Here is an 18,001-nt window from a genome sequence, read left to right on the forward strand (position 1 = left end):
AGGAACCTTTACTTGTGACTGAAGCTAGTAGGGTCCGTCTAGCTACACCCTTGGAACTTCATCCCTACAGTCTTCAGGCAAACCCACAAATCCCTTTCCAGCAGATGGTTATGAAACTGCCTTCCACATTCCTTCAGTAACAGACACCTGCATTAGCCTCCCCGCTGAGATCTGCAGTTTGCAGGGAGTTGTGGTGGGGGAGCAAATCTACATGTTTGGTGAAACCCCTGCCCCCGATCCAGAAAGAGACTGTAATTATTAGCAGTGAGGTATTTTGTAAAATTTCTTAAGGAACCAAGTACAAGGCAGCAGCTTCTGAAGACTGAGGGTGAGAGAAAGAGAAGAATATTTGCGTTAAAGAGCGTTTTGGGGGATTAGCCTATGAATTGATGGATTAGGAGGTGCTTAGATAACAACCATGCCAAAGCATGTGAACCAAGGCTATCTGCCTCCCTTCTTTTCTTGCTTCTTGAATGATCTTATCCCAGTGGGCAGGTGGCAGAGGATAAACCTGGTCAGTGAGGAAACCCAGCTTCCAAAGGGCTATTAGGAAATGGGCGGGTTGGGTTGGGGGTGAATATTTAAATGATGGGAAAAAAAAACCCCAAAATGAAATGTGGGATTGCAGTAAAATGAATGAAAAGTTACAATTCCTGTTGTGTCTCCAGAAATCGTTTGCTCTCAGTCTCCCTCCTGTGAAACAGTAGCCTGGTAAATGATGGTCTTTCTTTCTTCTCTCTCAGTGCCCATACTTCCATGGGAAAGTCTTCTGGTCAGTTATTAAAGGTCAAGTCTGCCCTGACCTACTGTCTTTTTATATATCTATATAATCTAGTCATTTCCATTTGTTTACTATCAGATTCCTCCAGGGAAAAGATTAATGCTATAAAAAATGCTGGAGCAGGTTTACATTCCACATAACTAACAACAGATGGCAGTGACGCACCAACAATCTCTGTGGGTGGTGAATGGGAAGGCAGAGGGATTTCATATGAGCGTGTCTCCTGAAATGAAGGGCTCCAGACAATTTAAGAACAATTAATTCTGCTTTCTAAATATGTTTCTCACTTTCAAAATATATAAGAACAAGGAAAACCCACTGGAAATTTCACAGGCTAAACATTCTGCTGAAGCAATATAGAGCCAAACAAAGAAAGGGAATTTTCATCCCTTTGAAAAACTGGATTACATCTGCTTTAGACTCAAGATTTAAGTCTATTCAGCTTTCATAGATCCATTCTTGAAACACCACGTCCTGAGACCCCTTCCATGTGCCAAGTCCCACATCCAGCAAAACTGGAGTGGGTCCAGGCATGGGGCAGTTTCTTCAAAAAAGCACATTTGAGAGATCAGCTCAACAGGGGTTCCCTGCACACTAATGACAGGGAACACTGGGGCACAAGAGTGGAGGATTTGCCACATTGGTGGCACAGAGGTGCTAAAGTTGCAGCGCCTATTCCTGTCCCAAGACTGGAGTAACAGCTACAAAATGGTTGATCTGCTTTATTCCATGGCTAAATAGGAAAAATTCCTCTTCCCAGTCCTCCCAGGGATTTTCAGTGCACAACCCAAGTAAATGGGCTTGGCACTAAGAACAGATATGGGGACCCACTACTAGGTACGTGCAGAAATTGGAGACCCTTTCAATCCATTTATCAAAGCAGGCAATGTAATACCATTGCTGAGAGATGACAGTGATTAAAGCAAACCTGAAACAAAGGCAGCACAGAAGAACTGATTCAACTGCTTCCCCTGCACACATCCAAGACATGAAAATCCTAGAAATTAGAGATGGTAAAAACTTACTAGGCGACTCTATCCATCTCCCTACTAATGCAAGGTTGTTCCCTATGTTATATTCTGTAGCCTTTGGAATTTGCCCTGGAAGATTATTTCACTGTCAGGAAGATTTTTCCTGTTATTCAACCTACAACATTTTCCTTTGTTCAGTTTCATCCCCGTATCCCAGACACACATCTTGGATTACACTAAATAATTCTCCCTCTTTGGGGTTTACATGCTTCAAACCTTGCACACTGCTACGGGCCCTTCTCAATGTCCCAAATCATCACATTCAGAAGGAGCTCAGGAGAAATCAGGGACTTTTCGACACAGAGAGTTAAGGGTTAATGTTTCCTTTACCTGTAAGGGGTTAACAAACCGTAAACTTGAAACACCTGACCAGAGGACCAATCAGGAGACAAGATACTTTCAAATCTCGGTGGAGGGAAGTCTTTGTTTTGTGTGTTCTTTTCTTTGTCTGTTGTTCTCTCTGGGTTCTGAGAGTGACCACACGTACCTACAGGCTCTCTAATCTTCTGTTCAAATTTAGTAAGTACAAAGGTAGGAAGGCGGTTTAGTCTTTTTGATTGTTTTCTTTATTTGCAAATGTGTATCTGGCTGGTAGAAATTTAATGTGTATTTGGCTGGAAGTATTTTAAATTGTATTTCTGCTGGGGGAGGCTTCTCTCTAGAGTCTATAAGCTGAAAGACCCTGTAATATTCCATCTTGAATTTACAGTGATTATCTTTACTCTTTCTTTCTTTTATTAAAAGTCTTCTTTTTTAAAGACCTGATTGATTTTTTCCCCTTGTTAATGCTCAAAGAAACTGAGTCTGTACTCACAAGAGAATTGGTGGGAGAAGGGAGAGAGAGAGAAGGAGGGGAAGGTAAATTTCCTCTTTGTTTTAGATTCACGGAGCTTGAATCTGTATTGCCTCTGGGTGAGGGGGAAAGGGGAGGGGGGAAAGGGACGTTCCTCCCTGTTTTAAGATTCAAGGAGTTTGAATCACAGTGATCTTCCAGGGTAACCCAGTGAGGAAAAGCCTAGGAGAGGCACCGGTGAGGGAAAGGGTTTACTTTCCTTGTGTTAAGATCCAAGGGGTCTGGGTCTTGGGGGTCCCCAGGGAAGGTTTTGGGGGGCCAGAGTGTATCAGGCACTCCGAGTCCTGATTGGTGGCAGCTATCAAATCTAAGCTGGTAATTAAGCTTAGAGGAATTCATGTTGGTGCCCCATTTTTTTGGACTCTTAGGTTCAGATTGGGGAATTATGCCATTACACTTGCACACTGCTACGGGCCCTTCTCAATGTCCCAAATCATCACGTTCACAAGGAGCTCAGGAGAAATCAGGGACTTTTCGACTGAAATGCCAAAGCACAACTATAAAATGTGCAGTTTCAAATACAATCTGAACAGAAAATCAGCACTACTCTCCAGCTGCTGTGTTTAAGACCACGAAGACTTTGGAAAAACAGTTGTGGGCTGAGCTTGGGAAGGTGGACCAAGACCAAAGATACCCAAAGCCATTGAGAATGACGAGAGCCCAGGTGCCAATCCCATTGCTCACAATGCAGCTGGACTTCTGAGATTTGTGGAGGGGATTAGGAAGGAGGAGAAGGCACTAGAGCTGTGGATACTGTACTGTCTGTAAGGAAGGATGTCACAGAATTTATCGCAGTGTGCTGGTAGACTTTCCAGACCTAAGGCCACCCACTTTGTACTACGGCATTCCACAGATAACCAATGGCTGCATCTTCAATGCAGTAGCCAGATAGCCCTTCGAAAGGACCGAATGACATTTCTTCTCCAGCCCTCCTCAGTGTTAGGTGAGACTTTTACACTTTACGAAATACATTATAAGCCAAGGATGCTCAAATTGATTTATGTTTTAATCCCTTACCATGATGGCCTTGTCACACACGTTCAGCTGTGGCTCCCCTGGCACCATGGTCTCCTTGTGCAGCTGGACTTTGGGGGATATTTGTTCCATAACTTCCTGGTACTCATAGCTGGAAAAACTAGAACAATATGAAAAGCAACAGGAGTTATTAGACAGACACTACCCTGATGTCTGGTTTGATGTATGGTATATTTAGGGGACAGGAGTCTGTACAGCGCATGGGACTTAGGGCCATTGGGAAACTGATGCCTGGTACGGATGCTATGGGACAGTGTCTAGAGCACTCTACAAGCACCTGGTAACACATCTAAATAAGTAAATGAGTAAGTTGGGTAGGATTTCCAGAAGAACTGGAGGGGGCTGTGTGTCAAACTTCCATTGCCTTTCAGTCGGATTTGGGGCCCTCGCTGCTTGGAACACCCTACCTGTTTTCCCTATAACAAGGGAAACAACAGAACTTTGCATCTTTGTTGCACCCCTGACCCAAGGATTTAGTATTTTATTTGCCAACATTGACTAATTCAGCCTCACAATCCCCCGGCAAGGTGGGCAAATATCACGAACCCCACTCCACAAATGGGGAACCCGAAAAAGAGAGAACTCACGAGACAGAGACAGAACCCAGAGTTCCCAGCTCCCCACTCCATGTTTAAACCACAAGAATGTTTTTCTTCAGCAACATTCTTGTTGCTGGCTGGCACCAACCTGTCACATTCACACACAGGACACTGGCCAAGCTTCTCCCATTGACCTTAATGGGGAGTTGGCAGCCTAAAACCCCCATGCAAAGAACTGTGAACCTATCTCCCTTTTATCAGCATTATTACTTCAGTAGGTATTGTTTAAGTGGCTTACACTCTATTTCACTGTGGTAATACTTCAAGTACTTCTAAAATGGAGGATTAATACCCAATGATCTCATTTTGCCCATATTAAGAGTCACTTAAGAAACAGAGAACGGCAAATTGCTTCTGGAGATAAAAGGGAAACAATGCAACGTGGTCCTGACCCCAGGCTCTCTTTGCTAACAGCCCAACCTGGCCACCAGCCCCGCACTCCAGCTAATTTCCTTCTCTAAAAAACAATCATATCTTGAAGCCCAGCAATGTGCCAACTGTTTCCAGTAAACCCTATAAATATCACATCTCCTCGGCAGCCTTCCAGAGAGAAACTGATTGTGGGGATGGGTCTGAGCTATGCTGATAGAGAACTAAAGGGAACTGACAAGCTCAAGCAAGCTAATCTGTCTCTCTCACACCTAGCTAGCTGTATCCTGTATCAGAGAACAAATGTAGAGACTATCACCAGGGCCAGAGGTATGATTTGGTTGGACCACCAGGAGAGATTATTCTTGTGAAATTCCCATTCCATCACACTCTATCTCCTTTTTTCTCCAATTGCAGCAGGTTCTCCAGTTCTGTGTTACACCTGAGGCTATTCTAAAAACTGGGGGTCGACCAAACATTTTGCAGGTCCCAAAGACCATCTCTGGCTACCACTCTTGATAGGAGCATTCAAAGCAGCAACCACATGGCCAGTGAGTTGAGACAGTATTGCACCCGCATGGCCACATTGTATCTGGAGGTACTCTGCTCACATTCAGCACACGGGACTCCCAGGATGACCGTTTGTTAAAAAATGTTATTCAGCTGAGGCTGTTCGGCGTTAAAAGCTAATCTTTGTTGACATACAGGGAAAAGATCACAAAGAAATGCCTGCGCACTGTCAGGAGACATCACAAAGGGAAGCTCACAAAGGCTGTGAATGTAGTAAGAGAGGAGACGTACGATGACTTATACAATAAATTGGGCACTGGAGCCATTAAAATTGGATAGTTCTTTAAAGGGGGAAATGTCACTATGCTGCAAAGTTGAAAAGAGTGAATGCTTCTCAAGCCTAAATGCTACCGTGACTGGCATATCAGAAACCAAGATAGCTTGTGTACTTCACATGAAAATACATTCTAATAGCAACAGTGCTTTGTCCTTCTATTGCACCTTTCATCTATCGATCTCAAAGCGCTTTGAAAATCTTATTTAATCACACTTTGTATTTAGGAGCCATTTATAGGAGGGTTAATAAATTATTAAAGATGCTTTAATAAACGGTTAATTAATTGTTCGAGTCCAACCAATCAATAGGTTGCTCAGAACCACCACACTTTTTACTGATGTGGTTATAATGATCTAAACACACATACTACTTATGTCTGTAACACATTTAACCCCTATTTAGCATTTACTAACCTTTTATAAACTATTTATAAGTGGAACTTTAAGCTTCATATCTTCTTTACAGAATACCTAAGGGTTAAATGCTTCACCCACCAAAAGTGCATTTGGTGTACAGGGTTCAAAATTAGCTGGAGACCCGAGCTGTGGACTGGCTGACAGGTAACAATGTGTTGCTGTGATTTTGCTGCTTTTTGCTTCATACACGTCAAGGCTGTCAATGGTGAAACCCTCCTTTTTGTCATAATTACAGCCACTGGGGTTGCCCACAGCTCTGCTTCTCACCAGCCATCTGTCACAAGTCTGCATGGTGCCGAATAGAATGGAGAAGGCTACTGTCATTTACAGCATCTCCTTGCTCGGATCTGCACACGTAGGCCATTGTTTGTGTGTCCCTCGCTAGTTCAGTAACCAGAGGAAACCTTGGGCCAACATCAGTTCCTGTGAACCTGTTCAGATCAGCCAGGGAAAGTGGAATGGGAACACCCCTTTCCCTCTGTCTATCTATCTTGGGGTATTCAAACCATCCATCACTGTAGTACCTCAACAGTTAGATCCTTTCAGTATGTGGCACAGACTGAACAATTTCCAGAAGCATGGTCTGTTTGAAGCAGACTGGCTCAGACAACAGTTTCACACCTCAAGGCCATATCTAGTCTGTGTTTGAAAACACAGGACCTAAAAGGTGTTAGTGAAAACAAGTTAAGTACCAAATAAACAAGTTTTTAAAAGTTACACTGAGCCTCCGCAAGGGTTTTAAAACATGCTGAATTGTGACAGCCTTACTCACCTGAAGTACTCAACTCCACAAGTCTGACTTCCGTGGGACTCCTCGTGGTGTAGGCCAGCATACTAGTCAATGTAAGGTTTTCTCAGTCTGGCCCTAAAATGCGTTGGCTATAACATGTTTTTCAACACAACCCATGTTTCTCATCTAGTCCTGTCCCAAGTGTGTGGGGGTGGTACTAGGGGAGTGCCCTGGCCATGTGACTACTGTTCACTTTAAACTGGAGTCATGCCACGAAGTCATCATTCGCTCCTTTGGGGTTATTATTTGAGTGCCAGTGTGGCTGGCTCTGTCAAAAACGGAGGAAGACAGAGCCTCTGCCCCATGGAGTTCACAATTTATTTAGACCTGCTGGCTGACCTGCTCCTATCTACAATATGCCTGATGATCCCCACGCTCATGTGCTGAGCTTTCACAGAGCAGTATTTAGGGACTGTATGTAGTGGGTTGCCACTGCCTACAGCCTCATGGCAGAAGCATGTCTGGAGAAGAAGTTTGTATTAGGAGTGCAAGTTTGATTAGTACCCAAGGTTTAGGGGGTAAATATTTCCTGGTAACCAACCTGAAATCTACCTGTGAACTGTTAACATAGCTAGGAACTTCTCTATCTCTTACGAGTCGCCCCATTGTCTTCATTTGGAACGTAGGATCAGACCCCAAGTGCAGAGTCTGCAGCATTTTCTATAAAAATGATATTATCTATCCAGCTGTTTTGAATGTTACCGTCTGAGTGAAGGTTCAGACCACTTTGCCTCCAGGGCACACTGCATTTGTATTCTAGCTCAACAATCCTGCCAAAGGGAAGAGCTGGGAATAGCAGTGAAAGAAGAGAGAATGTGAGCAAGGGTTGAGCAGGTGTTGTTGAGAGGAGTTTGCTAAAAGAGATCCCCCTGTGTACATGAAGTTATTCCACGCTCAGAATGAAAGAACAGAGTGGACGAAGTTCAGGGTCATTACACTAATTGACACTTTACCTCCAGGAAGTCTCTTGGGAGCCAATCAGGGCTGCATTGCAAGCACTAGGTCCCAGACACAGGTGTGGCCTGTGCTTTGTTCATATAGAGTAATTGCGCTTTGGCAATCTGTTCTCATCTCCTCCCTCCCCAAACAAAACCAGTGTAAACTGCTCCGCTGTTAACCCCCTCCCCCATGCCCTACAGTGAAATTAACATTTGGCGGAGGGGATGGAGAGGTCTTTAATGCACTGTACTACTTTGACTAACAGAGTATGGTTTTAATGTTAGAATCCTCACAGTCCTTCACTTTCAGGTTTGCTACTAATTTTGAATTATATGAGAAGTTATAAGCCAATTTCTTTATCTTTCTCATCACACATAAACCCGTAATAAACAGTATACCCAAATCAGGCAGAACATTTCTAGCTAGCTTAGTTTTTGAGTTAGGTCTTGGTTTTTAAATTATACCTTTTCCAGGTGATTTATATACAAGCAGACTCCAATACCTCTATCTTGGGAACCATAGGATTACCTTAATATTGAGAGAAATGTTACCAAATGGTCATAATATAACAAGTGTAAGTGGACTAGCCGTGTTAGTCTGTATCCACAAAAACAACAAGGAGTTCGGTGGCACCTTAAAGACTAACAGATTTATTTGGGCATAAGCTTTTGTGGGTAAAAAACCCACTTCTTGTCAGACAGAAGTGGGTTTTTTACCCACGAAAGCTTATGCCCAAATAAATCTGTTAGTCTTTAAGGTGCCACTGGACTCCTCCTGATAGTAGAACAAGCTTCCTAGAAGTCTGACACCAAGCTATTTAATACCAGTGCTCAGATTTCCAGTGTATTTTAAATCAGACATATGTGAAGGTAGTGGAACATCATAAAATCTGGTTAATAAAGTGGCTTCTGTATTTTACTTCTTTCTCTATAGGAACAGTTTAACAAAAATCCCTTTTGGTTTCTAGTAATTAAATAATCACACCCAGACCCTGATGAGCTAATCTTATCTACTTCAGGTACTTTCTGGGGTTCCTGTAGCATCCACCACTGTAGTATTTAAGACTTAAACTTCTGCTATTATTCAGTCTTCCTTTGTTGCTATTTTCCATTGTCAAGTTTATTCTCAATGTAAAATCTGTATTAGATGAGATGGAGACAACCGGACTGGGCTCTGCGTCTCAGATGCAGCAAGTTGCACTGACGGGAAGGAGGCATGACGTAAACGGAAATAGGAAGAGGGTTAGAATAAAAAAACAACCCTGAGACCCATATTTTAATCATCTTTTATTCTGGTAGCTTTTGGGGCATTTTTAATACAATTGCTCTTAAATCCTTTTGGCTCTTGCTGTGCAAAATTATCACACTCCTTCCACAGTTCTCCTGCTGACAACACAGAAAGCCTACAAAGAGCTAGGTCCGAGTGACTGCCTCACACCTTTTCTCTCCAAGGCACTTACAATCAACCATGTTGTCCTTGATTTTTGTCTGAGGTTCTAGCTGGCTCTCTCTGGGAGCAAGGCCTTCTGAATTCAGAGGCTCATCTAGGGAACACCGTTCCTGAGGGTATGGCTACACTCACACTTTACAGCGCTGCAACTTTTGCGCTCAGGGGTGTGAAAAAACACGCCCCTGAGCGCTGCAAGATACAGCGCTGTAAAGCCTCAGTGTAATCAGGGCGGCAGCACTGGGAGCGCGGCTCCCAGTGCTGCACGCTACACCCGTAGAGGATGTGGTTTACGTGCAGCGCTGGGAGAGCTCTCTCCCAGCACTGCCGCTCCGACCACACTCACACTTCAAAGCATTGCTGCAGCAGTGCTCCCGCAGCGCTGCCGTGGCAGCGCTTTGAAATTCCAAGTGTAGCCATACCCTGAGTATGTCAATCAGGTTCTTCTTGGTGGCTGGCTGTCTCCAGCAATCAGCAAAAGGATTGTCCATCTGGTCCAATTAATCTCAGCCTATTTTTAACCACTCTTTTTCTGGTGTTGGGTTTGTTTGTTTTTTTGACCATCATTGTAGAGTAAATACACAATTAGGGAATCAGAGTTATCTTACATTTGGAAATGTGTGTGCCGTAAATAAAGGCCCTGGCTAGCAAGTAAAAGGAAGCCCTTGAAAGAAACAAGTTATAAGGCAAAAGAAATGAAGTAGAGAGGATATCTGGTTCAAAAAAAAAATAACTAATGAGATATGGGGAAGTTTCCAAAAAGAGGGCTTCTGACCAATAGAGAGACTGCCGATGGTTTTAAAGAAGACAAAAAAAATCTGTCTTAGAAGGAGCCAGCATGGGGATACCAGTGTTAGCTTAAAAAGGAAGACCGATGGGAACCCAGGAGTATCAAAAAAGCTATTGGTCAGCGGGAAGGGAGAAAGAGGAGAGACCTTGGGGAGAAGGGAGGTTGTATAAGGGCAAACTGTCTCAAACTGGTGGTTAGTGAAAGTATTAATTACCTAGGACATTGTTTGTTTGTTGAAAGGGGTTAAAAAAGTTATGAATGTGAGGGTTCTTTGTCATGCTGGAGCATGCCAGGAATAGACAAGTTTTCCCTAGATCTGGCCTGTTTGTAAGCACACTGATCACATGCTTACAAAATACTTCGTTACTGTACTGGGTGTTGTAATTGCTTATTCTTTATGCTGTTGGACATGTTTACAGCAACTGTATAAACTACCATTTGGCCTTTGGACTTAATAAAGGAATGTGTGGTTAAATGAGTGTTTGATGGTCTCCCATATTATCATTAATTCCAACAACTGTGTTTCCTTGGGCTCAGCTATCAGTACTGGACCCGTTTACACCACTTTTGTTTAAATGTTGACTTTAGAATTTACAGTGTCCCTGAAGCATGCACTGGCTATTTTGACCATTAGCGGTAACTATGCCCAATGGCCTGTCATGGGTTGTTAGATGGGTGGGATCTGAGTTGCTACAGAGAATTCTTTCTTGAGTGCTGGCTGGTGAGTCTTGACCACATGCTCCGGTTTAGCTGATCGCCATATTTGGGGTCGGGAAGGAATTTTCCTCCAGGGTAGATTGGCAGAAGCCCTGGAGGGTTTTCGCCATCCTCTGCAGCGTGGGGCATGGGTCACTTGCTTCTGGATTCTCTGCACCTTGAAGTCTTTAAACCACAAGTTGAGGACTTCAATAACTCAGACATAGGTCAGGGGGTTGTTACAGGACTGGGTGGGTGAGATTCTGTGGCCTGCATTGTGCAGGTCAGACTAGAAGATCATAATGGTCCCTTCTGACCTTAAAAATCTATGAAAGCTGCACACACTGATCAAATGCAGATTTTAAAGCACTATTGCTATTCAAATCTTTGCCATGGCGGTGGTGGGGAGCAGGGGAGGGAGGGAGAGAAATCTTTGTACTAAGTATCAGTAGCAGCTCTGGAGATGGACATCTTACCTATCTACAATGTGGGTGACAGCGAGCCATATTCATTTAGACAGGCTACTACTCCTAAATCCTAAACAGAGCGCCGTAAGAAATGCTGTTGCAATAACACTGGATAAAAGGAAACCAAAGGGAGGGCTGGACTGTGGCAAGTGTAGGCCTGTATAACTGAGCTACAGTCCCGGCTGATTCAGGGGTTACTCTGGAGTTAGCCCTTCCTCCCAGTGGAAAGCAGAGGCAGCCCAGATATACCATCACCTTCCTTTCCGTGTGGGAAAGGGAAGTAACTGTTGTACTGATTAGGTGTTACCAAGCATGGAAACACCAGATGATCCCAAAATCTTTCAGAAGATGAGATGGGTAGTCCCCTCCCCCACACCTCCTACATCAATTTTCTGTCTTCAGAAGAGCTCAACAAGCACATGTTAAACAGGGAACTCCACGATCCTAGAAAGAAGGGGAGTGTGGGTTAGCAGTTTTAGCCAATGCCTGGAAAACAAGAAGTTCCTTGGTTGCAGAGTCCCCAGGATCACTGTATGATCTCAGAAAAGTCACAGCCTCTTGCACCTCAGTCTAAAAAAGCTGTGAAACAGGGTAGAGCAAGACCCTCACTGAAAACCAGATGTTGCCTTGGAGCTGAGCGTTCCTGTATTGTCTTTTTTCCATCTGAGCCCTTATTGCTGCTGTTTAGCTGAGTGCATTGTTTAAGTGGGAGGATAGGTGGTGCTGCTGCTTTTACAGTTATGTTTGTGTCTTATTATTAATTACTTGGGGGTGCTAAGTTTTGTTTTTGCTCCCAGGCCTTATCACTGGAGGCAGCAGATCACTGCTGGGGGTTCTCCTGTGTCATCTGCCAGTGGGACTTTTCTTCCTCTGCCTTATGTTTGGCTAATTTCCCTTCCACACCTCCTGTTGACTGTATTTCCCTTCCTCAGTCATCTGAGCATGGATGGTTTTACTCCAGAATGCACAGTCTGTGGTTAACAAATCTGATATGGTCCATCATCAGGAGTACTGACCTCCTGCCAGTGACAGAGATCTACTTGTCTCTGAGAATCTTATCACTCCTGTAGCGTTACAGATTAGGGTGGCACTATGCTCCACACTCTTCTACAATGGCTGGTTGGACTGGAGGAGTTGCACTATTGGTGTTTCTAGTTGTAGAGTCTTATTATAAGTTAATGCCTGCCCTGTAACCTCGTCTAGGTGCCATATGGCACTTTCCCATTGCTGATTTTAAAAAGGCAGAAGCAGTTTATTTCCTACCTATTATTATTAGCAGCAGTAGCAATATTAACATACTACCTAGGAGGTACCCCTAGTCATGGACCAGGATACTGTTGTGCGAGGTGTTGTACAACCTAGTTCACCAATATAATTTGTGAATGGTTTGCTGACTTTTCAGCCTTTTACTGTCCACTGCTTAATGATGGGCCACTTAAACAAAAATGATGGTGATTGTTCCAATGCTGATTTGAGAGTCTGGATTTGAGGTAGCGGTTTCTTGTAGCCACTTACGTGTCTAGACATTGTCTGGGCCTTTTTATTAGCTGTCTTTGCCCTATTCAGATAATTTTTCACTGGAACTTCATTCATGAATTTGTTTCTTTTAATATTCCTTTTTGTGAGCATCACTCTCTGCTAAGAGGGTTACTCATCAAAATACTTGCAGGTGTACTTACTTAAGGAGAGATTGATTTAATGGCTCACTGCAACACAGGAGGTACCAATGTCTGGATTACAACAGGCAAAAGCCCATAGATATACTTAGACAAGCTGTCCTCCACTGTCATGTTTCTCTTCAGACCCCCCCAGGCAGTGGGATGACTTGTTTGTTGCAAGAGGTGTTGCTGGAAGAACTCCAGGCACGTGCCTGACATGAGTGCTTCCTAGCAATCTTTCATTGTCTAACACCTGCTTGGTTGATACCAGGCAGCAGGTTTCTGTTGTTTTGACCAAGGCATCTAACCATACTTCTCAGCAACTTTTCATAGTTTTAATGCTTTCCCTGGCACTCCTCCTTGGGTTGCAGGTAATTTTCCAGCGTTCTTCCTCAATGCAGCCACTGCTGTTTCCTTCTGGTTAGATGGCGAGGATCCAGAATAACTTTCCCTCTGATTATCCCCTGGGTGAAATTATACACTGGTTTTGCTCGTTCTGACATTTCTGCCCTGACCTGTGAAGTCAGGATCAGATTAGCTGCTCTTCTGTCATTCTCCTATCAGTTCCGTCAGGAGCTTCTTCCTCTCTTTTCTGGCCCTATAACTAGCATTGTTAATTCTTTGATGGTTTCTAGGATTTTTTTATCATGCTCTTGTAAACCCTGTTTTAAACATATTCCTGTTGGATTCTGAAGCCATTAGTAAATATCAGCCAATTTTGTGGATTCCATTTGTTTCCTCCATTCTAGTCAACTATATTGTCTGAAATCAGAGGTCAGTGCTTCTCCAGGCCCAGAGTTTAGGGGACTCCTAGTTTGGATGAGGATCAATCACTCAGATCAGATGGCAGTACTGACTGCTATTAATTACAAGCAATGGCTTTAGCTTTCTGTGCTAGTTTGTTAAGATGCTGCACCTCTGGAGATTTATCCTGACAATTCCTTCTGCACCTTCAGAGTTTGACTCCAAACACCTTCTTTATTGCTGTTTGTATTGGGTTTATTGTATTTTATGCTGTGCTAAGTTTAGTTTTATTCGCTGGTTGCTTGTGTTCTTAGTGAGTATTGTAAAGTATCTTAATATAGGCATGTGTGAATAAAGCTGCAGTATTCTTCCCCACATTTGGTTTTGAAGGTGCTAGCAACAGATTTTAATCTCTCTAAAATATTACTTGGATGCATCATCTTCTTGGAAAGAACAGTTCCCTGTATGGTACTTGTGGGATGTGCAATACTCAAAGAATCAAAGAATTTAATAAAGGAAAAGACTTATTAAATCACCTAGTCTAGTCTCTGATATATTCTGTAACTAAGGCCTTCTACAGTTCCAGTGGTTTTAAATTAATCTGAAGGACAAGGAATTGTGTTCTGAGAGGAGAATGAATATTGCTTGGACTTAGATAAATGCTTCTCCCCCACACTGTCAGTGTTAATGTATGATCTTATGTTTTAAAAAATAAACCCCCAGAGCTACAAAAAACAACATCAGACATAAATTAGTGTCTGTCCTTCAGCCTTCTTAGACATGATCATTAACATCTCAGATGACAAAGACACAAAGCTGGCTCAATCCTTGCCACACAAGAGCTAAGGAGATGCAGGTAATCAAAGTTCTTCCTGGGACCAGTATGGAGTTAAATTACCCTTTTGGCAACAGAAATGCTGGGTTTCCCTCTGAGGAGCATTAGTGTGGGGACTCCCAATGGGCAAGCTGCCAAAGAGGATAATTAAACTAAATACAAATACACACCAGCCATACCAGTAACATCCCCATAAATGAGGGTAATTTAAGTACTACATAGGACAGGAGACCTGCTTTCCATGATGTTTCCAATGTGACCAGAGACGAGTAACATTACATGTTGCAGAAAGGAATATTCATTTACTGAAAATATCCTTTCCATTATGGTTTGCATATCAAATAACATCACTGCTTTCCATAATCACGTCATAATCTTACCATAAAATTCAATCAAGGAAACAGCTTGTGTGTGTCCAGAAAGCAATGGAACCATATGAGAAATGACTACAGATGTATCACTGCAATTCAGTTTAATCCTCAAAATATGGCTGTTGAAAGGAATGCTTAAACTATCAGGCAGCAGGTGCCCTGCAGACAGACACCTCCCAGATAAGCCTCTTCAAAACACAGACCAACATAGCCAAGATAAGATTTCTGATTATTTAATTTTTGGAATGGGGTGATTTCCACCTCCCACAAAAAACACAGCCATTAAACCAACAGGATATAATCTCATCTGGAATCCCAATCCAGTAATGTAATTTTACTGAGCTGAATTCAAAAACGCAGCTGCAAAGAATAAGATGTGATATGATTTGGTTTGTTCATTAGTGCTGAAATGCAATAGAAAGAGAGCAAATGCAATGGGATTCTGGAGAGTTTTAAACACTGTGTAATATACCTCTAGGGTGCTCATCTGTTATGAGAGAGAGAAGTGAAAATATTTTTTCTCCCCTTCTCTCTCTAGTGAGAACACTTAGTGGACAGCACAGGCTCAGTGCTGTTGAAAATAATGGAGTGAGTGCATCCACTCAATTATTTAAAATGGTTGAGTAATTGCAGTCCTGTCAGTTCAGAAAACATCTCTCTGTAAAAGCCACTGCACAAAACCATTTCTGTGCAGGTGCTCGTGGTGGCCCCACTTTCCTCCTTATTCATTTATACATTCTATAAATCACAGCCAATGGGAATGGAAAAGATAGCATATCCCAGTCTGCCATCTGACGGTGCTAAAACCCACATAGCATTCTTCCTAATCAACGGAGAAGGGCGGAGCCCAGATAGACTTTTCACAGGGTGGTTGTAATTAAACCTACAGGGCCAGATTCACTTTCTGGCTGGGTTAGCTGATGCCTGCTTAAACCCTTGCAGATATCATTTGGGGCAGGAAGTCTGCTAGAGGTGCAGGTTGCAGAGACACAGTTATGGGATATTAAGAGACCAGCATAGTCCAAAGAGTGGGCAGTGTGGGAAAAGAGTCCACCAACTCAATTACTCTCCGAGGAAGCTCCCACCGTCACAGAATGCAGGGGGAAGGCACTGATGGTAAAACCTCTCAGAATGTGCTGCAATGGGAAAGGGGAGGCTTGGCCCTGGAGAACACGTGCAGACAGCAGATTAGCTTGGGTGCGCACGTTCACTGATTTACTATTCTGCAGCTACCCCAGAGTCAGTCCTATCCATGGGACACAAAAGTTAAGGGGTATTGGACATGGGACAAGAGCCACTAGACAGTCCCAGCTTGACTTAGACAGGTGCCAACCAGTGTCTGGCCAAACCATTTGAAAACTATATTTTGTTCCGTTCTTTATTTGTTAGTTTAGAACTGTGGTCACCCGTCTAAGCTTTCTGAGGTGTAACACCTGATTTTCAGAAACAGCTAGCAAGTCTATTGATAAATATATAGGTATTGCCATATACCCCATGTGATATCTATGCTGTCATCATCTTTGTACACCACCACTTGTTCCCTAAGAAATGTCTGTCTTCTTTCCACACACAGCTATATGATCATAGTGGATTCTGCTTTCATTGCTAGATTGGCACAATTGCCATATCAGTTTCACTTGGTGCATTTGCCTGTTTACATCCCTCTTAAGACAAAATAATCACCAATTAACAAAATTCATACCATTAATAATGAATTAGTAAGATGGACAGCAAGGCATGAAAACAATATAATGCTCACAATGACACGATTACCATTTAATACAGCTTATTTTACCCATACAAAACAGAACCTGAATAGCCGGAAGAGGAGCTTTGTGTAAGCTTGAAAGCTTGTTTCTCTCACCAACAGAAGTTGGTACAATAAAAAATATCACCTCGCCCACCTTGTCCAGCAATCAAAAGAGTCAGGTCAGTGAAATAACGGGACCAAATGCATCTGTAACAGGAGAGTAAATGCCAGATGAACTAAACCTTGCGTTAAAGTCACACTGTGCTTGCTGAAGATCTTCCTGCCACCTCACTTCCGAGCTCCTTCTGGACCAGAACATTTACACCAATGAACATTTCCATTTGTGTCTTTCTTGCTCACCTTATCAGATACTTTTCCCCAGGATCCCTTCCCAAGTGGAAGAGCAGAGGCAGTTTGGTGTGTTCCTCCTGAGTATGGGTTGTTACTCCAGAAATGTTCTGCCCAGGACAGAAATCAATACCCTGCATTGGAGAGAACGAAATAGGTCATTGGGAATGTGAGATGAGAGAATGGGTTTGAGTTTATTATTTAATAACAGATGTAAATATGAACTCCTCAGCTCTCAAGACTTTGGCTGAGACCACTTTCTCCACTCTCCCATCAACTGTGATTTTTTTTTTCTAAAAGAAGAAGTTCTAACCCAGAGCTGATTTTGAGTTGGCAAACTGGATTCTGCTTTTACTTATGCTGGAGTGAAAAAAGTAACTCTACCGGAGCTGATATGGTGTAAAGCTGGAGTGACAACTGAAGCAGGACTCACATTTCTGTACTATTAAAAAGCAGAAGTCATCTCTATAAAATATTCATTAAAATGAAATGGCAAATGAAAGACAAAAGGGGAGATCATTTAATCATAACAGCTCTGCACAGGAAAAGCATCTCCCCCCTCTGATTACTGCAGTACAGAGCTGCACAGGTGGGTTCTGACTGGCTGGTGACAACGTTATAAAGGTGAAAAAATCCAATAAAAGAAAAGGGCTTAATCCCAAGAGACAATGAGCACCCACGACTCCTGCTAGCTTCTAGGGGAGATGTTAAAGCTCAGCGTCTCTGTGACTCTGAGCCAATGCCGTATTTCACTGAAGAAAGCTGTACATTTTAATAAATAATAATAATAATAAAAAAAGATGTTTGTCTTTCTGATTTACAGCTTCTCGAAGTCCTGGTATTAGGTTACTAAGCTGGTAATGCTAGGTGGGCTGGAAGATCTGCATTAGGTCTGAAAAAAACTCCAGCGCTCATTGAACTCTGTGGAAGCAAAAATCAGGATTTACCCAGCAGTGGCGGCTGGTATGATGACCATAAGTATCTGGACATTCCAGCTGCTCACATCAATGGGTTAAGTCCTCAACAAGCAGCCCAGGGACACCCAGAGCTGTCTGTTCAGAAATCCAGAGCAGTTAGCTCTCTGCATTTGTGCATTTGTATGCTTTGCCAGGTTGTGTCTCTCCTGAACTCCAGCCAATTATTAGCCAGATGTCAACTCCCTAATAACTTAGAGCTTGGCCTACAGTCCTACGGGCTAACAGAACACTTTTAGCTCTGGGAATAGCAAAAAATTTT

General features: G+C 43.0%; 1 protein-coding gene across 4 annotated transcripts in view; it reads right to left on the minus strand.

Moving 5' to 3' along the window:
* Window positions 1–18,001, minus strand: part of GALNS (galactosamine (N-acetyl)-6-sulfatase) — an 82,615-nt gene that overhangs the window by 20,471 nt on the left and 44,143 nt on the right. For all 4 annotated transcript variants that reach the window (XR_012657297.1, XR_012657298.1, XM_032764245.2 and 1 more), the window contains 2 exons: window positions 16,778–16,899; window positions 3,683–3,800 (listed from right to left, as the gene is read on the minus strand). Coding sequence is in view for 2 of the 4 variants with exons in the window: in XM_032764245.2 (XP_032620136.1) it covers window positions 3,683–3,800; window positions 16,778–16,899 (240 nt within the window). In the remaining 2 variants the exon portion in view is untranslated. The remainder of the gene's footprint in view (window positions 1–3,682; window positions 3,801–16,777; window positions 16,900–18,001) is intronic.

Source organism: Chelonoidis abingdonii, chromosome 19 (genome assembly GCF_003597395.2).
Source record: "Chelonoidis abingdonii isolate Lonesome George chromosome 19, CheloAbing_2.0, whole genome shotgun sequence".
NCBI classification, from domain to species: Eukaryota; Metazoa; Chordata; order Testudines; family Testudinidae; genus Chelonoidis; species Chelonoidis abingdonii.